The sequence below is a fragment of the Rhinolophus ferrumequinum genome, chromosome 18 (assembly GCF_004115265.2).
Source record: "Rhinolophus ferrumequinum isolate MPI-CBG mRhiFer1 chromosome 18, mRhiFer1_v1.p, whole genome shotgun sequence".
In the NCBI taxonomy this organism is placed as follows: Eukaryota; Metazoa; Chordata; class Mammalia; order Chiroptera; family Rhinolophidae; genus Rhinolophus; species Rhinolophus ferrumequinum.
In genome coordinates this window covers 31,131,255-31,158,456 of record NC_046301.1, presented here as the reverse complement: position 1 = coordinate 31,158,456, position 27,202 = coordinate 31,131,255, and the positions used below count along the sequence as shown (strand labels likewise).

At 47.9% G+C, this 27,202-nt stretch overlaps 1 protein-coding gene across 1 annotated transcript in view; it reads left to right on the top strand.

Moving 5' to 3' along the window:
- XKR6 (XK related 6) overlaps positions 1 to 26,144 on the top strand; it is a 259,589-nt gene extending 233,445 nt beyond the window's left edge. Inside the window, exons 2-3 of the mRNA XM_033133857.1 lie at positions 1,360 to 1,556; positions 23,372 to 26,144. Of these exons, the coding sequence (XP_032989748.1) occupies positions 1,360 to 1,556; positions 23,372 to 24,336 (1,162 nt within the window). The 3' untranslated portion in view covers positions 24,337 to 26,144. The remainder of the gene's footprint in view (positions 1 to 1,359; positions 1,557 to 23,371) is intronic.
- Positions 26,145 to 27,202: the final 1,058 nt, after the last annotated feature.

Here is a 27,202-nt window from a genome sequence, read left to right as displayed (position 1 = left end):
GCTCCACGGGAGACAGGAAAGACACGAAAAAGCGGGGAGAAAATGGGGAGTGAGGCTGGAGGGGCAGGCAGGGTCCCATGAGCCATGGGAGGGGGTGGGGATTTGAGTCTAAGCATTATGGGAAGCCATGGGAGGGTTGAAAGAAGAGGTGACGTGATTGCATTTATGATTCTCAGAGAGAAACTTGGCTGCTTTGTGAAGAGCGGGTGGTTCTGGGGCCAGAGCGGGCACCAGAAAATCAGGGAGGAGGCTTTTGCTTCGATCCAGGCAGGAGGAATGGTGATGTATATCAGGCTGGCAGTGGTGATGGGACAGAGAGCCCCCGGCGGGCACCTGACAATGCCCCAAGACAGTGGGGACTACACAGGGTGTCCACCCTGCTCTCAGCCTCTCTGACTCAAGCTTGGTTGCCATTGTAGAGAAGGCACAGTGATACACATTCCCAGGGGACGGTCAGGGACGCACGTGTGGGTCTGTCCTGCTGATGTTTGCCCCGGTGTATGGGTTGCGTTCTCCATCCTGAGCGAGCCACAGAACCATGCTGTCTGACGCGTGCTTTCGGCCCTCTGCTGCCAGTTCCTCTGGCTCTGGCCTGGCCTCAGAGACCGCTGGCCGACTTCGAGGATACTTCCCCTTGACTGGCTTGGAGACAGCTCCTGAAAGTTCAGATAAAAGTAAGGCGTGGGGTTTTCTTACACGGACCCCGTGTGTGAGCCACCACTCTTCGTACCCCCTCTTCTCCCCACCAGCTCTGTGATGCTGCGATGCTTTCCCCATGGGAAAGAAGAGTAAAAACACATGGAGTTACAATAGTCAGTCCAGGGTCCCATTAGCAAAGGCCACCGTTGGGGTTTGAACCCAGAGCCCCTGCCCTTCACCTGAACCCTCTTCCTTTGCCCCACTCCTCCTTGACGGAGTGGTGCCACGGCATTGGTGTGACTGCGCCTGGGCCACACCTGGACAGAGGCTCATTGCAGGTTCTGTGTCCCCTTAGTGCAGAAGGGAGCACACGAACTTTCTCATCTAATGGCCTGGGGCTAGCCCCTGTTGCTCCACATCCAGCTATGGAGCCCTGGCTAATCCCAGTCTGTTCTGAGTGGGAATCACACCTGCCTGCCGCCTGGGACCCAGCCAGCCAGTGGTGTTCGGTAGAAGCTCTACAAATGCTACCCTGAAGCCCTAGCATTGTGTCTGTGTCCTGGGCTGGAAGGACTCCCTAGAGCCGGTTGAAGAATCTGGAAAACCTCAGAGTGAAGAAAGGGACACCAGCATAGGCAGCTCTGGTTTTGCGGGGCGGCATGGCCCTTCCAAAGGCCCCGCCCCTACCCACACTCTGTTCTGTCCTGTCTTTCTCGGCAGGTATATCCGCACCATGTACCTGGGGATTCAGAGCCAGCGGCAGAAAGAACACCAGCGACGCTTCTACTGGGCTATGATGTACGAATATGCAGACGTCAACATGTTGCGCCTCCTTGAGACCTTCCTGGAGAGCGCCCCCCAACTGGTGCTACAGCTCTGCATAATGATCCAGAAGAACAGCGCCGAGACGCTGCCCTGTGAGTGCCCCACCCCCCAGCAGCCTGGGGAAATCACCTTCTTTTGGGCTGGGACAGGCCCCCATCCCATCTGGGGACCACCGGTGGCCACCTCTACACACTCAGTGCCCAGTACACTCTATGGGTGTCGCCCACCCTGGTTCCTGAGCCCTCCTGGGGCCCCAGCCCCTACATGGTACTGACCTGGCCCACCCCAAGCGTGCATGAGTGGCTCAGACATTTCCCAAGCACACGTGTGTGAGTCTGTAAGCCTGCTCACAGCCACTTTGTTCATATGAGCAGAGCAGAATCGGGGTCTCGAATGTCCCTGGGAGTGGCAGAGTGGAGGACCCAGGTCTCCCAGTCGGGGAGGAAGGGCCCCTCTCCTTTGGTGCTGGCCTGGGCTGGGGTGTTTGAATATATACAGGGTGGGAGAGATGGCCTACAAGTAGCATGTGACAAAAAGACTAAACCACGTTAGGCAGAAGTTTCAGAGATTTTTAAGCTGTGGTGCTCTTGCTTCAAATCAAAGCTTAAGTAGAAGCCCCTTTTATAAAATAGGCTTCAGTAGCTTTCTTCTAGCTAGACGGGGGAGTCCAGAGTTTGGTGCACTCTGCGCACTGACCTCCCTCCCCTCTCCTGGCCCCTGTGGCCTCTGATGGTCTCCAAGAAGCCCCCCAGAGCCCAGTCCAGACAGCACTGGTCTCTACAGCCACGAGAAGTCCCTGGATGCCAGTCTGGCTGCCCAAGAAGCCCTTGCGAGGTTAGACTTCCCCGATCTAACTCTAAGGCAGAGTCTCACACCAGGTCCCCAACGGTCAGACCAGCTTTGCTCTCTCAGCCCTGAGGGAGCCCTCAAAGCCTCCTTTCCTCTTGGTATAATGGGGCAGCAACAACAATACCTGACTTTTAGGGGGATGCAGTGGTGTCATGCACATACGTCACTTTGAAAACTGTTAAGCTCTGCCGGCACCTACGGGCTGTGTTGATCACTTCCAGGGCCTGGTGGTAAGAGGCGAGGACAAGGTCTTAGGGAGATTTTGGCCCTGTGGGTCATCTCTGCCCAAGACTTTGTTCCGAGCCCGTCCTTTGACAGTTTCTGATTATAAACACAGAGAGGCTAGATGGGAAATCTCTGCAGAGGAAGCGCAAGGGGCAGCAGGTGTGGCTTCCTGCGGGCCCTACGTGGGAGCCCAGCGGCCAAGGTCAGTGAAGGCTGAGGGCTGCCTGGATGTGCTGCCACCTGCAGGCGCCTGGCAAGAGCTGGCGTGACAAGGGTCACGTGCTCCGAGGACTCAATCCCTGCCCCTTCCTCCTGCTTCCCGCTCTTTTCTGTGCCAGCCACTCAGAGGTTGGGTGAGCCTTTGCCCAGGTTTGTTTGGGGTACAGAAAAGGTGTTTCTTGAAATAGGCTTTCGTGGGTTAAACAACGCTCGGTGGCAATCTTTGCCGTTAGGTTGTGAGTTCCCAAGACAAGCGTTAGCTGGGTTGATGGGAAGCAAGGACACCTGCCGTCACCGAGCCCAGACCGCAAGGGGCGCGGCGTTTTGCTCGTGCTTCACCTTCGAGAGTGACTGCTTATCCCCAGATCATTTTGTTATGACGATAGATGTCTTCCCTCATTTCCACCCGAAAAGCTGCATGACATGCATGCACTTTAAAGAAAATCAGAAATTGGATGAGGGGAGAGGAAGTCTGCGAACTTGGAAAGGACCTGTGGGGGACATGGAAGCCATGTGAGTGCTTGGAGTGTGGCAGCATGGAAAGACGGGAGTGGCTCCCGTCCTGCTACTTGATAGCTGTTTGACCTTTGGGGGGTTACTGAGCCTTTCTGTTCCTCTCGTTTCTGAAATGGCGAAAATATTAGCACCTACCACAGAGGGTTGTCATGAGCATTGAATGACATGACAAATGTCGAGTGCCTCGGACAGCATCTGGCCATTTTGGTGGTGGTGGTGGTGGTAGAGCTTTTTTTCCCCTCATTTCTTTATTGTAGATACACTTCCTGCAAGCTTTACTAGTGGATCCGTGGCTGATTGACTGGCCTTTGGTGACACCTGTCGACTTTATACCATTAATGCTAATAGATGTTTAGGAAGATCACGGTCACTTTCGTAGGCGAGTGCTCCGTTGATCTTGCCCAGTGCCAGCCTCTCCCACTTTTGTCACCTCTCTGCCTTCTTGTCCTTACTTATCTCTGGGTTATCCGTGCAGTAGTCAGCCTACCAAATGGGATTGTATCTGATTTCCCCACAAATCCAGACTCAAGCGGCAAATATAATACCAATAATACACCATACAAATATTATGGTAGAGTCGTTTGGGCATTTCAGCAGGGTCTTCCTTACGTCTGATGTCTTGAAAGTTTAAATGAAGATAGCAATAAAGCTCGAAAGGGAGCATTGACGTACACTGGCCGTGAGTTTTATGTCTGCTGAAAGCTCTGCCGGCAGCCCTATGAGTAGATATTCTTTATTATTCCCATTTTATAGATGAGGAAGTTGAGATCCAGAGAGGTTAAGTAATATGCACGAGGCTTGTAAGTGACTGAGCCGGGTGTTTACCTGGGTAGTCGGGTCCCAGTGCCTGTGTCCTCAGCAAGGATGGCTGTGGCTGAGTCTCCAAAAGATGGGCTTGTGTGGATTCTACTGGAGCAGGTCACTGATGTGTGAGGGACCAGGGATTGACATGCACCGTGGACCCATCAGCTTCGGCATGTGTGAGCTCGTGTGTGTGTGTGTATTCCAGATGCAGTTATACTGACTAAGTCAGAAGATGGTGTTTCTGCTTCTTGTCCCTGGAATCTCTGCCCGGGACTTGGATTTAAAAAATGTTCTCAGTGTCAAAGAAAAAAAATTAAAATGTTCTCAGTCTTTGAGAGCCTCTGTGTGAGCTGCCTCTGCTAGGCACTCGGGGAGAAGAAGCCTTGTTGTCTTACTATCCAGCTCAGCTTGGCCTGACCAGGAGGTGAGGGACTGAGCCTCAGACCTAGGACCCTCCCAGCTCCCCAGGACACCTAGTAGTAAGAATGACACACGTGGTCTCACCTCCTTTTGATTGGCCTTTCCTTGGGGAGAGTCTTTATTCTGAACCCGGAGACTAAGAGAGCTTGGCCAGACACAGTTGGTGTCCTACCCAATTAGTGTGAGATTTGGTATTCAAACCTGGTGCCCCACTTTTCCAGGATGGTGTCTGTCCCTTTGGTTTTCTTAGATCCCTCTGGAAACCCTCAGAAAAATCCTGGACGTCCCCAGATATCCTCTGAGCCATGCGTGTCCACTCAACCCTCTAATTCAGCCAGGGAGCAAGATTGAGAGTCGCTGGATAGGCTCAGAAACTCGAGCCCACCACAAAGTCTTGGGCAGGAGCTGGAACTTGAAGGTAGCGCCCCCTGCGACCCCAAAACAGGGCCAGCTGGCGTGGTGCAGACCAGCCCTGCTCAGGGGACCCACGTGAGGAATATGCTTCTCCCTAGGGCAAGGGCTTCTCTCTGAGAGGATCAAAAGCTGATTTGACTTGTTCTCATAAGCGGCACTCCACCATGCAACACTTTACAGGAGTCCTGTTAGCCTGTGAGTAGGGGCTGGGCAGATGCTGGGAGAGGATACCTAAAAAGGCACATTTTGTTGGTGTCAAGAAACTCTAACGTCATGACTTCAGTTTCCAAAGTGATTTGGAGTGACAGAACCTTTAGAACTGAAGAGGCCAATCAAGGCCATTTAACCCACATTCCTTGTTTAACATAACACAGAGAGGCAAGTGAGTTGCCCAAGGTCACACAGCAAGACAGGCTCTCAGAAAAGTCTCCTCTTCATGCTGCATTGGACCTGCAGCTGAGATGGTAGCATAGCATCTATAGGATGTGGTTCAAACACCAAGGCTTGTCCAGGTAGCGCCCACCCCCCACACACACCTGGCCATCAATAACCACAGGTATCTAGTCCCCAGTTTATATAAAAACAGGTGTTTTTACTAAGACAAGGAAGTATGAGAAAATATTAAACCCTGCCTTTAAATATTGGTTTTCTTTTAAACAAGCGTTAAGTGCTAAGATTCGATTAGGGCTCTTTCTGTCTCTGGCATTAACCTCCCTGATAAGTTTTCTTTCTTCACTTCAATTGCTAGCTCCTTTTACATCAAAAACCCTTCTAGTGACTTGTACCTTAGCTTTGCATTTTCTTCTCTTTCTAGCGAGAGCCCTGACAGACAGTATCCAAGCGCTTCAGAAAGGCAAGTGTTCGTTTGTGTCTCCGCTCCCGCTAAGCTAAACTGTGACTTTCTCCTCAGCCGCCAGCTCCAAAAGCACTTCTTCCTTTCCCTAGTGAGGATGAAACGCATCCCGTAGGAAACATCAGCTCTCACTTCAGTCTCCCTGGTCAGGTTGTCCTTCGCTGTGAAGAGCTAAGCCTTCTGTTTCTGGCTCTCAGGTGAGGGGAAGACCCGGGGACTGCTTCTTAGCTGTTGGCTCTGTTCAACGACCCTCTCCTTCCTCTTCCCACCATGGAGAACTTCTGTGTCTCTCCTCCTGGGAGCTTGCTTTTTTCTTATGTGAAAAATACCTTCTGGTCTCTCTCCAGTGCTGCTCATGTGGTCATTAGCGGTCCCCACCCTCGAAGCCTGGGGTACAAAAGTTCATCACTTGCTCAGTTAGGATTTGGGTTATAATTTGGTGAAGCTGCCTCCCAGAAAGTGCTGGTGATCTGGCTGTGTATCCTGTACGTAACGGGTCTGTGTTCTACACACCAGGGCTATGAATTTCCTACTCAGTTTCCTCATTGCCAAGAAGTAAACTCTGTTATTAAAATGACGAGTCCACTGCCTCAGATGACATCAGATGATGAATCACCTGTCCAGCGGTATAGGGAATCTCTGTGCCTACCCCCAGCCCTTACCAGTCTTAGCCACTGCCTGGTCACACCCTAGGGGGACGGAGCCCTTCTCCCTAACTCACCCCACGCTGAGCGGGAGACTTCCTGTGGGGTTTTCAGCCTTTGATGTCAGCTTCCAGGCTGCTCATCACACTTCCCTGTCTTAGCCAGGAGTAAATGAAGTAAAAGATGTGCTGTTCCCTCTTCACCCCTTTCTCCTGGCTGTCTTGCATCTTACCCGGAACTGAGATCGTGAGAAATACACAAAGACACACCTGCCTTCTCCGGCCAGAACACAGGTTACACTTGGCCTGTCTCATTTCCCCCAGGTTGGCTTCTCTCAAGCTCCATTTCCCTCTCCTTTTGAGGTGACAACCCGCCTTCTCCCCCATCAAATATATGCTTGGCATCTACTCATAGGGCGCCCTGACCAGACAACTCCAGCTCACACTCCTGCTTCAGCTATCAATGGCTCCTTCTCCAACACAACGTTCAAACCTCACACTTTTAAGCAGAATTTGCAAGGATTTTAAACAGAGACCTAAAACCTTTCGCTACATCCATCCAGCTTGAGTCTGCATATAATTCTGAGATCTTTCAGCTGAGCCTGCCCCTAACCACTGGTAAGAGAAAAAGAGAAGGAGAGTTCTTTTTTTATTATTTTTTTAATTGTGGTAAGAACACTTAACATGGGATCTATCCTCTTAACAAATTTTTAAGTGCGAAAGAAAATGTGTGTACCTATGAGGGAGAGTTCTTAAAGCAGCAGAAAAAAATATGAGAAAGGCGAACTAAATTGATTTCATTATAGTGAACATAGATGAAATAGCAAGTGTTTACCTGGAAATGGTTGTGCGTGAAATGCTAGAACAAAGAGGGACATCGAGGCAGGCTTCCTGAGCCCACACAGGCTGACCAGTACAACTTCATGGGGACAGGTCCTGACGGCTGTAAGTTTAGAGCCTGAGCAGTAACTGTAATTGGGCCTTTTCTTCATTTATTCAATAACTACTTATTAAGCACCTACTACGTGCCCAACATGGTTTTCGGAGCTGGGGGCAGATATAGCAATAAACAAAACAGAAAACCCTACCTTCACGGAGCTTACGTTTCTTGTAAAGAGAGACAGACTATGAACGTAACAAATATTTTGTTTTATATACAGGTTTCCCCCACTATCCCAAAGAAGGGTGTTCCTATGAAATCTTTCATAAGCCCAAATGGCATAAAACAAAGAAGCAATTGTCATTAATTTATGTGGAAAAAGTTTTCAGCGTTCCCACATAACAGGACACCAGGCTTTGTGGACCCACCAAGCCACTCAAGCAACACTTTCCATTGTGTCCATTACTGGGTGCCAACCAAAAGAGCTACTTTGCTACTAACAGAACCAATAGTAACTTCACCCGCTTTCAAGTTACTTTCTCTCTGCGTGTAAATAGTATGAATGGTGGATGCAGACGAGTTCAACACACGCCATGTCTTTATTTCATTTACACAATCGAAACGCATGATCACATCCAGTTTTACACTAAGTATAACGCCCTTATGAGGTCGCTTAGGCTTTTCTGATACCTAAGGACCAATCTTGCTCACAGATGCACAAAATAAATCAAGATCAAGCCCAGACGCTCAGACATAGTTCAGAGCTATGGGGCTTGATGCTGAGTGTGGTTCCCGGGGAAGGGGCTTGGTGGGGCCACTCTCGCTGCTTGGCCTTCACGCTGCCTCTGTAATGGCTCGTGCAAAACAAATGCTGCATGATGTTTTCGCTTTTCACCTTTTATCGTAAAAGTGAAAATCCTCTTCTGATTCCTTTCGGTTAGCGGAAAGAGATACTAATATAGGTCTTTCACAAGAGCAAAGTGGCGTAATGGGAACTTTTGAAAAGCGGGGAATACCTGTCTTAGAAAAGGACCAGCACTAAGGGGAACAGTAAAGCTGGGAAGACAGTGGGAGGGGAGCAGAGCTGTGTGCAGCTCTCAACAGGGTGGCCAAGGAAGGTATCCCAGAGAAGGTGACCTTGGAGCAAAGATCTGAAGATAGGAGGGAGCCAGCCCCGCAGATTTCTGGAGGAGAGTTATCCAGGAAGAGGGAACAGCCAAGGGCAAGACCTTCAACTAAGAGAGTGCCTCCCGTGTTTGAGGAGCAGCAAGGAGGCCGAGATGAGTGTGGGCCCCGGGCCGCTTCTATAGCTCAGCCCTGCTCAGGGGTCTTGCCAGCAGAACGTCTCTCCTCATTCTTCTTTTGTTAAAAAAAATATATATATAACTATATATATATATATTTATATTTTATATATATATTTATATTTTTTATATATTTATATATATATATATTTAAACAGCTTTATTGAGAAACAATTTATATACCGTACAATTCACCCATTTGAAGTGTACAAGTCAATGGCTTTTAGTATATTCGCAGAGTTGTACCATCCATCACTACAATTAATCTTAGAACATTTTCATGGCCCCACAGAAACACCTCGCTCCTTAGAACTGCTCTCGTGTGAGCTCTGCCCCTACTTTCCTGCACAGGGAAACAGCTGGCTGAAGTAGCACTAGGTCATGAGTCCACTGAGGGATGCTGGGCAAATCTCTCGAATCCAATCTTCTCTGGGCCTGGGTGAGGTGAGTGAGCGCAGGAGGGATTGCCGAAGCCCGTTTCAGCTCTGTCAGGCTATGACTCTAAGAGAAAAGTGGGGGAAATCGCAGCGAAATTTGGAGAGTAGCAATCTTCAATTATTAGGCTTGACAGTCACCTCAGAGACAATCAGAACACTAAGCCTCACAGGAACTTCTAGCTCCAGGAAAGGCTGCAATGAAATGATCTTCAAAAGATCTTTCCTATTCCTTAAGATGTCCAAGGAAAGAAAGTCAACTGTTTCACAAATGATGTCTTCATATGTGACACATCTCTCAGTACGGGGGAAAGGGTGTAATAGAAGAGACTCGGAGAAGGACACCTGGGGGTGAATTCCTGTAAACTGTTCCCTGTGAGATTTCTTTAAATACTTCATAAGTGAAAAAGGGGGCATGATATTGGTAGAACTAAAAGGAAGGAGGGAAAGAAGGAAGGAAGGGAGGGAGGAAGGAAAGAAGGGAGGGAGGAAAGAGAAATGGAAGAAAGGAGGAAGAGAGGAAGGCAAGGGAAAGATGGAGGGAGGGAGGGCAGGAGGGAGGAAAGCAAAGTAACAAAAAGGAAAGAAAAGAAACATTGTATCTGAATTAACTCCAGTGTGAATTCACTTCCGGTGTGATCATGGGGGAATCACCCTTTCTGAATCTCAACTTTTCCTCCGTAAAACTTACCCCCAGAGACCCAATCAATTCTGGACCCAATGGGCGGTGTTAGGTTGGTCAGGATACCAGGAGTTGTTCTAGGGGTGAGCCATTCAGTCCACGGCCAATCTGAGGTAAAGTTTGGTCTAATGCTGACCAGAGGTGAGCTGCGTCCTATGTATATTAATTTCAGGCCTCTTTGCATGTTCAGACCCCACGTACCGCAGGCTGCCAGACCCTGGAGTTCAGGAGTCTGCCAACTGTAACATCTGCCCACCTGTGATAACATGGGGTCCATCACCACTTCCTGCTTTGCTGGGAGCCCATCATTTCCTTCACCCCTCACCCTTCACCAGTAATAACCAAGCACTTTGAGTCCTTCCCTGATTGTGCCCATGCAACTTTCCTGAGACTCCTACCTAGAAGTAAAGGTGCTGCCTCCTGTTTTGCATTGAGGGAAGCTGCTGGCTGGACCACACCCTGGCTTCACACCCTGCTCTGTACTTAGCTGCTGCCTCCACTCCACTCAGATAAGGTCCTTAAGCATATTGAGGCTCAGGGTTCTCATTTGTCAATCACAGCTAGTGACTCCTGCCTCAGAGGCGTTCTGTCAGGAGTATGTGCATTTGTTCTTGGCACAAAGGAGGCACTCTAACAATGGTGGCTAGATTTTTACTCTCAGCCATCGAAGGCATACATTGCCGCCATCCTCAGCAAGGTTCTGGTTGAGTGAAATCATTTTACCTGGCAGGTTTTCTGATCCAGGGCCACTCAGCGCTGAGAATTCGGGCTGAGGAGGCAAGCACCACTTCCAGTTCAGCTCACACATAAGCACGTGCCAACCTCACCTGCTCAGCAGTCCTGCCTCCTTCCACCAAGCTGCTCACCTGAGCTGCCAAGACGCAAAAGAGAGCCACCTGGTGTCCCTTGCCCTCTCCTAGCTTCTGCTGTGGCTCTGTCCAGAAGCACAGCCAGGACAACTGCACGGTGAGTAGAGGCAGTGAGGCCAGACCGTCCTTTCCACAGTGAGGACATTGTTTCTGGTTAATCAAGGGCGTCACCCTCAGGGGCTTAGTGGCCCCTGGTAAAGGAAGCCAAAGGGCTGGCAGAATTTCAAGGGCTTTGACATCCTACCCTGGTGGAGATAGGACCGAGCCTGACTCCCAGCCTTTTAAAAAGATTTTATCAGCTTCTCAATGACTATAACTTTCCAAGTCCCCTCCTACACAAAGCCTGCAGCCCTCCTCCCCCGCCCCAATCACATTTCTGACAGGACAGGGGACAGGATGAGGAGGCTGCAGTGACCTTTGCTCTTCGCCTTGCCAGAACTGATCTCAGTCGACACCGTTGGCAGAATTGTAGCCCCCTGCTTACATGTTTAGATTCACAGGAGCCTGCCAGGTGAGACTGAGCGGGGACATCCTCCCGACCCCGCTGCGGGTCTGCCCCTCTCAGGGTAGTGCACAGTTTCGTGAGGGAATCCTGTAGGTTAGGCTTTTGTTGAAATAAAATATTATATACAAAGCTGATGGTCAACGATAATGCATTAAGCAAACTCACTAAAACACATCTGTATCGAGCACCTGCCATCCGCTGGGCTCTGTGCTAACCTGTGAGGGTACAGAGATGAATGAGGCAGACGGGGTCTCTGCCCTCATGGGGCCAGTATTTTCGTGGAGACAGACAATACCAAGTAAACAACAAATAATACCATTTCAAATATAACTGAGTATGGATAGGTATACACATATATAGAGAGTGTGAGTATATATATATGTATATATATATATATGCACCTAGTTTACATAGTATGTATTATATATTATAATATGGTATATATATCAGCTGTATTATATACGTATTGGCCCAGAGGAGGGATACAGAGAGAGAATATAACACAGGCCCATCTATGGTACTGTAGAATACTGTGTATGTATATTGCAGTCATGCTTCGCATAACGATGCTTTGGTTGACAGACTGCATACATGATGGCGGTCCCATGAAATTATAATAGACCTGAAAATTCCTATCACCTAGTGACCTTGTAGCTGTCATAACATCACAACGCAACTCATTACTCGTGGGTTTGGGGGGATGCTGGTATAAACAAACCGTCTGCGCTTCCAGACGTGTAAAAATATAGCACATACAGTTACGTACAGTATATAATACCGGAGAATGGCAATAAGCGACTACGTTATACTGGTTTGTGTGTTTACTGTACTAGTCTTTTTATTTTATTTTAGAGCATGCGCGTTCTACTTACGAAAGCCTAGTTTGCTGTAAAACAGTGTGGCGGGGTTATGCCACAGCAGCCTCGTGCAAAATGTGTTCCCTGCATCTCTTGATGCCATCATTTTCTCTTGTGCTTGATTTAATCTCATGTTGTTTTGTACGGTAACATGCTGTACAGGCTTACAGCCTAGGAGGAGAAGGCTATACCATACAGCCCAGGTGTGTAGTGAGTGACACCCTCTATAATACGTTTGTGTAAGTACACTCTGGGATGTTTGCACAATGATCAAATTGCCTTTCCCGGAACATACCCCCTAAGCGGCACATGGCTGCATATGTATTCGATATGTATATATACACTATACACGTGTATATGCTTTTAATATCTGTATGTGTATGTACATATATATAGTATAGGATGTATATTTTCCAAGATGTGCCTATATTTTTTACATTCATAATTCATCGAATCCTTGCAATCCACAGCCATGGTTCACAAACAATAAACTAAGGCCAGGTCTGTTGGTTCCAGAGCCCATGTCCTTTTCAGGCCGTCTCATGGGCTCTGTGAAAATGCAGTCACTCAGGCGCATCAGGGCATTGAGCCTGGCCAGTTGTTTGCTCCTCCATGAGAAGGGATTTACTGGAACTTTCTAGTGACAGCAGACGGCCTTCTTCATGGTGTGTTCCAGGCCAACTGGGATCCAGGCATCCTCAAGGCTTGTGCCACACCAGCTGGGAGGCTGACATTTGTTCTAGAATCTCTAAAGTTTGCCTTTATCCAGCTGGCTATGAAGATGGTATTTTGATAGCTCTGATAGCACCTTAGAAAGAAGAGACTGGTGAAGCAGGGGGCTGGATGTAGCTCTCCTCCTGCTGGGTCCTTTAAATACTAGTGTCTGACCTTGAATCTCCTTGAGGGGAGGGCTGGCAGCTTCCTGTGATCCACTATGTGGAGAAGCACCAGGGTCCACCAGGAGGCAGAGGGAGTGAGGGGAAAAATGTGGGTAAGCGCCTTTGTTGTGGTTTCCACAGGAAGGAAAGGGGTGAGGCAGCGGAAGCGGGTTTAGGATTGGCTAATGTGAATAATTTCAGGAGGCTCTAGGGCACATTATCTGGTCCCTAGAGTGTCCCTAATTATCTGGTATCTGGCCCTAAGGTGATTAGAGCAGGAGACTAGTGGCCTGGGAATGTCAGAGCCCAACAAAGGAGGTGGTTGGGGTGTGGGCTCCAGATTGATTGCTGAAAGGTATATGAAAGGTGCCAATGGCTAGCTACTTCTAGGAATTTGCTAACCCTGGGAGGGGCAGTCGCTCCAGAGTCAGTAAAACCCCAGGTGTCAAAGCATCAGAATAAAAGACATGCTTGATGCAATGATCTTAGACAAATCCTTTTACCTCCCTGAGCCTTGTTTTCCTCTTCTGAAAAATGGGGCACCAGTAGACATTCCAGTGGAATATTGTCTGGATTAAATGTGCAAAGTATCTGGAATAATGCCTGCTACATTGCAAACGTTCAATAAGTGTTAGTTCTTCTTTGTCTCTGTCTTGTACCCTCGAGGTTTTCTTCCTAATGGAGACTCTCAGAGAGCCCCCTTTCCCGCATTCACAGGTGACAGTAGGAGGTTGTGACGGCTGGTGGGCTCACCGGCACCTTTCCCAATGGGCCCACTTGAGAATCCAAGGATGGCTGTGGACACTGTCATGAGAAAGAGAGCCACAGTTTTGCACGTAGTTTCAGAAGGACTGGGCCAAATCTTTGCCCTGCCCTTGGGGAGCTCACATGTATCTGGGCGCATCTGAACTGGAAAAAAAGCGGGGGGCAGGTAAAAGATCAAGTATATCAAGGTGGTGGGAAATGCTAAGGTGGAAAGTAAGGCATGGAAGGTGGGAGGGGTCATCGGGGAGTCTGTAGTCTGCAGTGTGGGCGTCAGGGATGGCCTGGCTGAGAAGCTGGCATTGGAGTAAAGGTCTCAATTAGATGACATTCGGACATCTGAAGGAAGGGCATTTCAGACAGAGGGAAGAGCAAGTGCATATGCCCTGAGGTAAGAGAGTGCCTGGAGCTCTTCTGAGGCAGAGGGAGTGTGAGGAGCTGGCCCGAGGTGACCTCAGAGAGGGCCAAGGGGCTGTCTCCTGCGGGACTTTGAATGAAACCTTGATACCCTGAAAGAAGCTTAGATTTGAGCCCATTGGACAAGGGAACTATTGAAGGACATAAGCAGAAAATTGACGGGTTACATTTGTAACTGCAAAGCAGTATCGTCTTGGCCCCTGAAGGCCCTTGTAAGGACCGTGGCATTGACCCTGAGCAAAATGGCACACCAGTCAGGATAGGCTTGCCATGCTGCTGTTTAAAATATGGAAACAATTTCAGTGGCTTAAAACAACTTTGATTCATTTCTTGCCTGTTGCATGTCTGTCATATGCCACTGGTGAAACAGCCTCTTCTTGGAGCATGAGAGACCATGCTCTTCTTCCTGGAAGTGACACATGGACCTCTGCTCATGTATCACTGGCCAGAGCATGTCACCAGCCACACCGGAGTTCGACAGGGCAGGATTGAACTTCCTCCCATGAGAAAGGCATGAAAAATCAGTGACCACTGACAGTCTACCATGCGTGGGAAACCACGTGGAGGCCATTCTTTAGCTTAGTCTCTCTGGCTGTATTGTGACAACGGCAGGTGCAGGGAAACCAGTTAGGAGGCCATTCCAACAATCCAGGCAAGAGATGGAATAGAGGTGTCACCAGTGCTGCACTTACTGGGTGGGACACACAGATAGGACTTTTCAGGGGTGAGTCCTCAGCTTTGCAGGCCCACAAATGTGACTTCATCAGTGCTCAGAGACAAACAGAGGGTTGACTCAAGATATCCAAATTGATTGGAAATTGACGTATAAATCTGAATACTAACTCATGAATTTGTGGGCGTGAATGGGGAGATATACCTTTTCCAGTGATTGAAAAAAAGAATCTCAGTTTTGGAATTAGGCAGGCCTGTGTTTAAATCCTGGCTCTGTGATTTCTAAACTACTTGATATGGACAAGTTACTTAGTCTGTGAGCCTTAGTCTCCTCTCCTGAAAATCAGCCTACTACGTCAGATGCATTTGTAGGGAAAAGTCACTGAGTTAATCAGTATGTGTCAAGTGCCTCGCATAGAGTCTGGGCCAAGGAAGCTGATCAATAGAGAAGCAGTGGGGCTGTTATTGTAAATTTAGAGATTGTCAGGTGACATGGTAAGCCTGGATTCAGAGCCAATAAAGAGGTATTTCGTATAAATCCTGGTAAGACAGTGGTAAACAGATTCCCATTGTAGTGGCCGGATTTGAAGTCTGTCTTCCTTAGACCATCTCCCTTATCTTAAAGAGCTTTGTCTTCAGCCAGAGTACCGTGTAATTTCTAAGATGTCAACCTTCCTGAGACATTCCACTCCTCCCTTCCTATGTTGATACCAGGCCACTTTGATTGGACCCGGGTTTTTCCAGATTGCCTCAGCCCCGTGTATATGTCAGTCCTGAGGGTTATGTCTACCCTTCCTAAGGATCACTCTGGAAATGGCAGGGGTGTCTTAAGGTTACCCCATATGGTAACCTCACGTGAGGATCACACCCTCTTCAAATACAGAAATCTGATGAAAACGAGTATGTCAGTGCTTGCGAAAGACTGCGTTCAAAGAAAACTGTTAGTCCTTCAATTATTTACTATGAATGTATTTTCAGTGAACGTTTAAATAAGATGATTTCTTTGTTGCTGTCATGTCCGACGTACAGAAGATAATTATTCAGGTAGCGCATTGGTTTGCCCAGAAGTAGGGCATTGGAATTTGCAGGAGAGCCTGATGGGGCTCTTCGAATTTGCAACAATGCCCATCAAGCTTTTCAGGAAGAATATAGTTTATCCCGACCAGGGATGTGCTGGTAAATGTTTAACAACCAGCTCTTAGCAGGATTGGGGGAACCCTGATTTGTAGCATTTGCCAATTTCTGTGGTATAAATACTCCCACCCTGTCTATTTTACATGATATCATCCAGCCCACAAAATTCCTGCAGATTTAACAGTGGGATCTCGGAAGCCAGGCTGAGCCAGCTCTAGCACACTGATCCTGGCTGAGTGGTGAGAGGAGCCAGCTTTCAGTGCTAGCATTCTTGCTTACTACTCGTGTAACCTTGACCAAGTTACTTAACGTCTTTGCGCCTGGGTCATAGATGGCAACCCTGAGGCCTCTTTCCTTCTGCCTAGTTCTCCAGGGAGGAAAATACCTTTGACAGCCCCTTGCTGTGTCTCTGGGTGGAGGTGAGGACAGGAGACAGACGGTGATGCTTAGAGAGCTGTGCACACAGCTGTCTTATCTTTTTCTGGGAGTATTTCCAAGAAGAGATGGGACTTTTTAAAAACGTAGGAAGATAGGGGAAGTTTGACAGGTAGAAAGGGAACAACTGCCCATCTAAAAGGAACTCAATGAGGGGAAAATACACAATGGGAACTTGAAATGTAGGTGGTGGAGTCCCCCCAGATGTTAGCTTCAGTGGTAGGGAGGGAGGAGGTGAGGGTTGAAAGAGGGAGATGTTGACCGTGACACACATATAGACAAATAGCCAGATGAGCATGTTTCTTGGTTTTGGGAATCTCTAAGGGACCAAGCCAGTGGGGTACAACGCCCTACAAATTAGGTGAGTATGCAATGTCAGAACATAGCCGTGGCCACATCCCAGTCTCTTAACTTCACATTCGGTTTCCTCATTTGTAAAATGGGGATAGTCGCCCGGTAGGGAAAGGGTGCCATAACTGGGAGATAGCTAATGGTCAAGTGGGAAGAAGGACAGAGGGGTCTCAACGCCAAATGTCACCCAGAGAGAGGAGGCGTGCACAAAACCCGTCCTCGTAATGCTGCACTTAGGAACTGGTTGATGATCTCCGTACGAGTTCTCCATTGGGGTTGGGGGGTCAGGAGTAAAGGGGAGGTGAGAGAGGGAAAGCAACAAAGAAATCACCCCTGAGAAGGTTGGAGGAGAAGAGACAAAGAGAGGTGGGATCGTTGGGAGAGGACAGAGGGTCCAGGGAGCCATCTTTGTAAGATGGGAGGAACTTGCCCATGGTTATATGTGATGGGGCGGAGCCAGGGGAGAGGGAGCAGGGAGTCCCTGCAGGGCTGACTCTTCCTACTCCTGCCCTACCTTTGTGCTTAGCCCTCATCCAATCTCTTCCTGAAGTCATTTTCCGATGTGTGATTTAGCAGTGGGACTGAGCACTTCGTGGCAGAGGGTGTAGGAGGGCGGCTGGTGACACGCGTGGGCTTGCACATCCTAATCTGTAAAACAGTCCTGCAATTGAGCTCACCCACTTTCACTCAGAAGCAGTCTCGTAGCCATCTCTAGATACTCCTTGGGCTTCTCAGAACACTCCACGCACCCACATGCTGCATCCTCCCTGTGAGATGCTCTAGCCTTCTGGTTTCCCCTTCGCGTTCTCTTTCTGGTGACATGGCGGAGCTCCCATATGCTCGCTCGCCCCTCGCTGCAGCTCTGCCCTGGTCCAGTCTGAGCCCTGGCCCTGTCTTCTTTCTGCCAGATCTCAGGCTCCCTACCTGACCCTGGCGGCTGGACCCTCCTGCTGTCCTTGACCCTCGCCCTGCATTGTACCTTTCCTCCCGATTCTTCCACCTCATCTGCTCCCACCCTCTGATTTTAGAGTCCTGTCTTTCCTCAGACACCCTGTCACTGTGCTTTTCACATGAAGGGAGAGCCACACTCATAATTTTTTTGCTGTGTTCCCCAACTATTATAACAACCGCTCAATGGACAGTGACCTTTGGATATTGCAATGACACCACCAAATTGGGCCTCTCCTTCTTTGGTAAAGGATGTCCAACTGTAGCTTGACCTTTTTCCTCTGTTCCGTTGGCCATAGGCGTGACCATTCCATTTCTGGAAACCTTAGACTCCAGGTTCAGTGATGAATGCCCAAAGGCCCCTCTCCCAGGCCTTTCTCAGGGGAGTGGCCCCCAGGTGACTCCAGCTTAGTGACTTTCTAGCTGGCTCGGCTGGACTCCAGTCAACTCAGTGGGCCAGCTGCAAGCTCCACCTCCTCGTCTGCACCAGGAAAAGTGAGCGAGCCATGAATGTCACTGCCCAGAACTTGTCACAGCCGAACGTGAAGTGTTTAACAAATTCCAGTGTGATCTTTGGAGTGCAGAACGTGATTGAGCCATAGGTGGGAGGGAATCACAATGCTCCCAGGCCGCGCCAAGAATTTCACTGGGGGCCACGAGGCCACTTCCACAGCCGGTTCCCATGGGTTTGGGTCTTGGCTAGGATAATGCATTGACTTTTGGGTTGACCTCAGGCAAAACAGAAATCATTCAAGTGAACCACTGCAGAGAGGGAAAACCCTGCACTTCCTCCCTCTATAATAGAATCCACTGCAGGCCTTTGAAGATTAATCACTTAACAGAGGGAAAGTGATCTCAGTTAATTCTATTGGCGTCACCTCTTTCTTTGTGGCTTGAATGTTACTCTCCTGAGAAGGGTGGACTAGAATTCAAATTTGGTTTTTAGCTCCATAATCAAAGGCCTCTCTCAGGTACCCATGGGTACTAAATATCCTGTCTACTCTTGGCTGAGATTCAAATCCTTTGCACCCAGAGTGCCTAGACTTTCTTTTCTCTCCCCTCACCCAGCCCCTTCTAAGGCCACGTCTAAAGGGTCGTGATTACTTTCAAGGCCACTGGAGTCAGACTCTGAGTTTGCATGCTGATTCAACTTCTTAACAGGTGTATGCTTTTTGAAAAATATCTTTAATTTCTTTATCTAAAAAATGGGATGAGAGCACTGTATTAGTTTGCTAGGGCTGCTGTAACAAAATACCACAGACTGGGTGACTGAAACACCAGAAATGTATTTTCTCATAGTTCTAGAGGCTGGAAATCCAAGATCAAGGTGTCGGCAGGGTAGGTTTCTCCTGAGGCCTCTCTCTGTGGCTCGTAGATGGCCGTCTTCTCGCTGTGTCCTCAAAGCTCTTTTCTCCATGTGAGCATCCCTGACATCTCACTGTGTGCCCACGTTTTCTTTTCTTATAAGGACACGGGTCACATTGAATTAGGGCCCACCCTAATGACCTCATTTTGACCTAATCACCCCCTTAGAGGCCCTATCTCCAAATGCGGTCACATTCTGAGGTCTTGGGGGTCACGGCTTCAACAGATGCTTTGTGTGTGTCAGTGGACACAGGTCAGCCCATCACAGCGTTCTTCTCAATAAGATAATGCGTGTACATCCTCAGTGAGTCACACTGTTTTCTGGGGCAGCCAGCACACTGGCAGGGCATGCATCTGTCTGGGCTCTCCCTCCCTTGCCCCTCGAGTCCCAGAATTACCTGGCTGCCCTGACATGCCTTCTGCGATGACCCTGTGAGGAAGAGTTGCACTTACCGTCCTGTGGGTTTGTGAGGTCATAGGCTTTGTCTAGGGAAATGATGCAAAAGTGGCCAAGTCACGGGACATTTGGTCCATAGACCAAACATAACAACTGTGGCAATGTCACAGACAAAGTCCAGACAAGTTCCCTGGGGGTGGGTTGAAAACAAGTGTATCTAACACTCTCCACCATTGTTTCTTCAGAGGTTGAGGGTCACTTCTCTGTTGAATGTCCAGTGAGAAACCAAACTCCCAAGTGAGGTCCCAAAATGGCCTGGTTTTTCTGCTCTCCTCTCCGGGGTGTACTCAGCCCTCTTACAGCACCAACTTTGGACCCAAAAATGTGTCCAGAGCCTCGCATAGCCCAGGGGTTCTTTGGTGATGTGGTGAATAAGAAAGTGGCCAACGTGAGGGTTTTAACTACCCTCATGTATACCCCTGCATAGGATCACCTCTGTTGATGCTGCTGGCAGAGAGAGGGAGCCAGGCTCGCGTGACATGAAACCCCCACTCACATTACTGCCTGTCCCATTTGTGCATTCAGCCCCCAGAGAAGGGAGGCCCCAGGCAAATGCACACTTTTTCATCTTGGGCAGGTCCTCACCCTGAGCACCCCGCACATGGGCCAGGTGTCAGAAGTTTCCCCTTTCCCTTTTTCCTTGAACCTGGAGCGTGTTCACAATGCCAAAGACGTGGCCGGGCGTTCGAGGCCCTAACAGACAAACAGCTTGATGCTAGAAAAGGTACCTGCCATTAGAGAAGGCTGATGACCTTCGATACAAATGACCTTGGGGAAAGATGCTACCTGGTGGGCTGCCAGAGAGCCAAGCTGACAAAGAGATCAGACAGAGAAAGAACGGAGAGCTGAGCCCAGCGTGATAAGGCAGGCAGAGCACTGTACCGCGGGTCTACTTCTGATTCCCATAGCCTCTCAGGGGAACTTTGGGCAAGGTACCCACACCCCTGTACCCCTGTTTTCTATTGAATGAGGGAGTGGAACTGGATGGTCTGTGAAGCTACCCGTGGATACAATGTTTGACGTCCTACAACTTTACCACATTGGGAACAGAGGAAGCAGAGAAGCGGGGCTGAGGCTGGATATCAGCAGGCCAGCCGACGCCCCCAGCCGAATGCTCAGCTGTCAGTCTTCCATGTGACCGGCTCGCAAGCACCCCTTGTAACTCAGCAGTGATGTTCTACGACATTTGGGGAACATTCATGCAGTAGCCTTGAGAGAAATTCCAGAAGCACTGCCCAAGAACTGAGGCAGCACAAGGGGTCAGCTCAGAGGGGAGTGGTCTCTGCAACACCTCATGAAGGGCGAGGCAGGAACAGAACACCAGCCCTCAAAACCACAGGGACAGATGTGGACATGGCATAGGTCACCCAGGAGATAGAATAATGAAGAAGGGTTGTATTTGGCTTTGCCACATGCAACCAATGGACATTTGAATTCCAGTTTATTCTTATTTGGTATGGACGGGGCTAATGTCACAACACAGAACAATGAAATCAGGATGGTGAAGGCTGAGGGGCTGTCCTGCTTCTGCACCCCAAGTCTGTTCAAAAGCATGCTCAGGATTAGAGTGAATTAGAGCACGCTCCAATGAGAACTAAGCTGCTTTTTCTTCCTTCATGAGCTCAGCACTATTGCTTCTCTGAGGGCAGGGGAAGTAATACATTTCGCTTTATTAGAAGGAACATAGAAATGAACCTTTCTTCCCATTCAACTTCTGTAGAACTCCCTTCTGATAACTAAGGGTCAGTAGTACCGTGTTTCCCCGAAAATAAGACCAGATCTTGTATTAATTTTTGCTCCAAAAGACGCATTAGGGCTTATGTTTAGGGGATGTCCTCCTGAAAAATCATACTAGGGCTTATTTTCTGGTTAGGTCTTATTTTCAGGGAAATAAGTACCTCTGAGATGTGTCACTATTTAACATCAAGAAATGAGTTCATCAGGAAAGGAGTGACATCACAGAGACATTTAAAAGGAACTTTTTGAGGATGCCCCAGTGTTGGTAACAAGCCTGGCACAAACTATCAGACTAATAGCACATTCGCTGCCCTCAAGAAACCTATAGCCTGAATCATGTGACTCTGAAGGGGACCCCATTCCTCTCCCTACCCCAACCCAACAGACAACACGAGCACAGGAGGGTCTAAAACGTTAATATAACCACTGTGGCGTGGCTGCAGAGCTCACATACCCTCAGCAGGTGCTGGTGGAAGTGCCCTGTGTGTACAAAGGGCAAAGCGGGACACGAGAGTACTGTGTTCAGAACTTTCCAAAACACTGAGAGGAAAATCGTCAGGCATTTCCAAGATTGGCTTCTATGGAGCAATTGGGATTGCTTCTCCTCAGTTTGTTTTTAATCTTGGTTGTTATTATTACAAATACAACACATACTCTTTGTAACAGTTAACCATCCAGGGTTTTTCTATGGTATGCTAACATACTGGTTTTTGTTATCACATTAGAATGTTCTTTGGCAAGCTGTGAACCTGAGCATCTCCCTGAAATGTTGGAAGGGAGGAGCTATGTGAGATTAGTGAGGAAGGTCAAGTTCAAGGAGGGGGTAAAATGACAGAGAACTTTGATTCTTCATGGAGCTTTGGAGAAAAGTGGAGAGGTGGGGAGCGACCTGGGGAAAGACAAGCAGAAAGATAGAGCTCTGGGGCACTCTAATTACTTGCCTGATGAATGGGGCTCCTGGATCTGACATTTGAGCTTCCAGGCTTTGCTTTCAGCCTGGAAGAATGTCGTGGGGGAATTGTGCTCTGGAGTGAGGGCAGGGGATGTGGTAAGGAGATGGTTGTCCATGGGACACTATTCAGGACTCCAACTGAATTTAATTGCATTTAGTTCTGAAATTTTGGGAAAAAGGAAAAACCAAAGGGGTGCTAAATGGAATGAGAGAAGGTAATGGATGGGAGAGTCCAGGGGTGACGGGGAGTCCTGCTTGACAGCAGATTGTATGACAATACCTGACTAATGATTGCTTGTTCATGGGTGGATTTGGAAAGTATCCAATAACTACTTATTGTGTTTAGTTTGATTTAGTTACACACATCAAATAGGCAGTGTTATAAATAAAATTGCTCTACGGTGGTTCAAGTATCACTTGGGATCAGACACATTCACTTGCCCATTGAGGAAAAATGCAAGGGATGATGTGCCGAGGCCTTGGAAACCTCACCAGGCTGGTGAGGGGGAAAGGCATCCTCACACCACGAGTTATACCGCTGCTGAGTCAGGACAAAATCTAGGAAAGGACAGCACCTCACTGGTCGAGGCCTCCGAGAGCTCGGAGCAGTGATTGGATGGAGGAAACAACAGGATTGTGAGGAGGCCAGGGAGACAAGAATGAGTGAGAAAGGCAGCCAGTGCAACAGACAGGGTACCCCAGGGCCCTTGATCAGGGTGGCCTAAGAAGTGAATGAGGGAGAAGCTAAGTGGAACAGGGTTCAGTTAAGGCCTCCTTGAGGCCGTGAGTGAGCTGTTGAAAAGGCAAAAGACTGACTCTAGTGCCTTCCCAAAGGAGAACGGTTGTGGCTCTTGGGTCAGTGAGTAACTGTCAGTCTTCACAGTTGGTGATCCCTTCGATGAGCTTCCCTGAGAGCACAGGATGCTGGTGAGAAGGACGCCACCTCTGGCCGCATCGCTCTGGGCAACACGGATCCCCAGGAACTCAGGATCCTTAAAATAGAACATGTGTGGTCCCACCCACAGTGCATCTAATGCAGCACCACAGTGGCCCCACTCCCCAACACCCCTGGCAACACACCTCAGCCCCAGCTTTCCTCTTGAGCAGTAGATCTCCAGAAGTTCTGGACTGGGTTGTGGAAAACTAAAACTAGATTTCAAAAGCTGTCAGCTGCGACCTCCAAATTCAGTTCCTGATTTTGTGTTTCTTTCTCCCTCCTCCTTTAGATCGTGGTGAGTGTGGGCGTCTCCTCAGCTGGCGGCCCTGCTGTGCCCTGCAGTTGCTGTCCAAGGTTTTGACTGTGTGGGTTTGTGTCTTTCCGGCAGGTGTCTCCTCTGTGACTTCCCTGATGTCCCTGGCTTGGGTGCTAGCCTCCTATCACAAGCTGCTGCGGGACTCCAGGGACGACAAGAAGAGTATGAGCTACAGAGGGGCCCTCATCCAAATCTTCTGGCGCCTCTTCACCATCTCATCCAGAGTTATCTCTTTTGCCCTCTTTGCTTCCATCTTCCAGCTCTACTTCGGGATCTTCGTGGTGGTGCACTGGTGTGCCATGGCCTTCTGGATCATCCATGGCGGAACAGATTTCTGCATGTCCAAGTGGGAGGAGATCCTCTTCAACATGGTGGTAGGGATTGTGTACATTTTCTGCTGGTTTAACGTCAAGGAAGGGCGGACTCGATATCGAATGTTTGCATATTATACGATAGTCTTGACTGAGAATGCTGCCTTGACGTTCCTTTGGTATTTTTACAGAAACCCGGAGACCACTGACTCCTATGCGGTGCCAGCACTGTGTTGTGTCTTTATTAGCTTTGTGGCTGGGATCGCGTTGATGCTCTTATATTATGGTGTGCTGCATCCCATGGGGCCACGAGCTAAGATCTTTGCCAGCTCCTGTTGTGCCGAGCTGCTCTGGGGCATCCCTTTGCCCCCCGATGTTGAGCCCATGGCGCCTCAGACCCCTGGGTACCGGGGGACCCAGGTCACGCCTACCAGAGCCGTAACGGAACAACAGGAGGATCTCACGGCTGACACTTGCTTGCCCGTTTTCCAAGTGAGACCCATGGGGCCCGCTACCCCGTCGGGGCGACCTTACCCCCCAGAAGGGCCCCTCATTAAGATTGACATGCCAAGAAAGAGATACCCAGCTTGGGATGCTCATTTTGTAGACAGGAGGTTGAGAAGGACTATTAACATTCTACAGTATGTCACCCCCACCGCGGTAGGCATTCGGTATCGAGATGGACCGCTCCTCTATGAGTTGCTACAATATGAGTCTTCACTCTAAGAGCATCTTGACCCAAGTTGAGAAGGGGACCTTAAGTTTGGTTTGCGGCAAACACCGCTTGCAAGAAATATAACCCTCCCTTTTCCCAATACACAGAACCACCACCACCACCACCACTACCACCACCACCACCACCGCTACAAAAAAAAGAAAATAATAAGTCACAACCCCTTCAGATAAGCTTTCTTTCCAGTTGCTGTATGTATACAAAGATATTCTCTATGTTTTGTAAGTAAAAACAAAAAGAAAACCTTTCTTTTGTTTTTTACACATAACCAGTATTGAAAAAAAAATCCCAAACTATTGTTCACATAGTGGAGAAGGAGGAGTTGTCTCCACTCCAAAAGAAAAAAAAATGTTTTATACCTTACACCAAGTGTAGATCATTTATGGGATTGGTGCTGATTGAAAGAAAAAAAACAAAACAAAACAAAACAAACACAAACAAACAAAAAAACCTTCAACTGCCTTATGCCCTTAGGTGCTGAGTTTCATTAAGTACTGTCATGTTTTCTCATGCAAAACTCTCTGGTGATTTTTACACCAGGAGAGGGAAAATTAAACAATCAAATGAAACAAATCTAGAAACGAAACAAAAACCAACCAACAAATAAAACACAAAGCAATCATTCTTCCTTTCTGATTATTTGTATTGAAGAAAACAAATTTACCCAAAGCAAAAGATTAGAAACCCTTCTCTCTTTTTGGTTTCTCTCTCTCCTCTCCTGTCCTTGATCCCAACGTAACAGGGCCTTCTAGGAGCCAAATGGCCATTTGGAACGCAAATGGCTAGAAAAGCTACTTGAAGGCTGACTATGTGCCATTTTAGCATTCACCAAGTAAGGATCACATTTGTTTCCTGGTGAAAAGCAAACCAGAACAAAACAAAAAGCTACCCCAATAATTCGATAAGAACAGGAAATTCTAAAGCAAATTCAAGGCAATTTCCATACATGTAATCAAAGAAAATCAGTAATAATAAAACTCAGCATAGTAGCAAAAAGAATGACATCAATTTAAAGGCACAATACTTAATCAGTGACTGGCAAAAATGATTTGTTCTGTCATTTTAAGGCCATGAAAGGTATACATTTATCACATGTGGTATTGTGTAAGGCCTCTTCTGTTTCCATTTGGTGGGAAGCCTTAAATTGATCTGGAAAGAATTTTTCATTTTTCATTTGTGCTTTTTAAAAATATTAACACAGAGGAATATTAGACTATAAAAAATGTCAAATTGTAATAACTGACCCATTTCAAAGACTGTTTGGTGCTTCTGTCTTTCACCATTGTGGTTGGCTGAAAGTCATTCAGCTCACTTGGTGCATCTGGGTTGAGTGGGAGATTTTGTGTGTGTAGGGTGTGTGTGTGTGTGTGTGTGTGTGTGTGTGTGTGTGCGCCCATAGCACACATAGTACATGTATGTTTGTGTCTGCTGCAAGGTCTTGCCAGAAATGTGGAAAATGGCTATAAGACAGACTCTGGGTATGGCTGAGGTGGAGTGTAAGGGGGCTAGGGAGGGTAGCAGGAAGGCGGGGATGGTGCTGGAATACGAGCCCCTGTGTGGTTGGCGAGACTCACCTCAGCAGCATACTTTGGGTCTTAGAGGAATGCCATTTGAGTGCAGATTTGATTGTTGTCTCATTGTACCCAATTGAATTTTGGGAGGTGTGGCAAGTATGCTCAACCATTTCTTAAATGTTATCTTTCAAAGTATTGCTCCTGTAAAGGAATATTCTGTTCTAGGCCATCGTTTCAATCCCATTGTATCTCTACTTGGGCACAAAAAAAAAAAAAAAAAAAAAAAAGGAAAAGAAAAAAATCACAAAAACAAAAAATCTCCACAAAAAAGATATATATATATAAATATATATATATATATACACACACACACACACACACACAATATTTTTTAGTAAATACTGTTAGTCTTTGTTGTGTGTAGCTGCGATTTTCTTTTTTTTAATTTTAGATATAATCGTTTAGGGTGCAAGACCTCATATTGAACAATTCATAAGAGAAGTTCAAAAACTGAGGAATTTCTTTTTTATGTTTGTGGGTTGTTTATTTTAAATATATATATATATATATATATATATATATATATATATATATATATATATATATATATTATTCAAAGAGGTTTCTCCTTCTCAGCCCTACACTGTTTATCTAAATCTGTAAAAGAAAAAAAAAAGTTTTAAATTTCAATTCAGTTGTAAAACTGGATGTTCCTTTCTTTGTTCAGATCTCTTTGATTTCCTTTATGGTTATTAACTTTGCAGTGGTCCTGTCCCCTCGGGGTCCTCCCTGACGGGAAGGAGGGGCTGGAGGAGGGGTGCAGAGAGGAAGCCTGCCGCACAGAGCACACCAGGACCTTGGTGAAGACCAGCCATGTGGGCCCATCCAAGGGACAGGCCCAGGGGCCACTCAGTAGTTAATTGGGAGTTCCAATCTGGTCACAGGTGCTTTTCCTTTTTACTCTGCTTCCCTGCTGAGGGCTTAGCTCACTGCTTACTCTGCTGAGGCTGGAGGAGGTGAGGCCATCCCCCTGGCTCACTGTGGTCCCAGCTTTTGTCTGCCTCAGCTCTGGGGCTCCGTGTGCCTGGAACCCTGTAGACGTCTGCAATCTTTGAACTAGAGCAATCCTTGATGCTGTCCCTCGTGCGTCCCTTTGGGACCTCTGCCACTTTGGGCTTGTTTGTCTCGGATTTATTTCCCTTCTCTTTCATTTCGACACAGTCATAGGTCTTTAATTTGCAGCTCTATTTTTCTGCTTCACATCTACCATGTGTGTGCATGTGTGTGTGCGTGCATGTGTGTTTATGTTTACATGCAACTGAGAAAACTGCTCACGTTCGTTGAC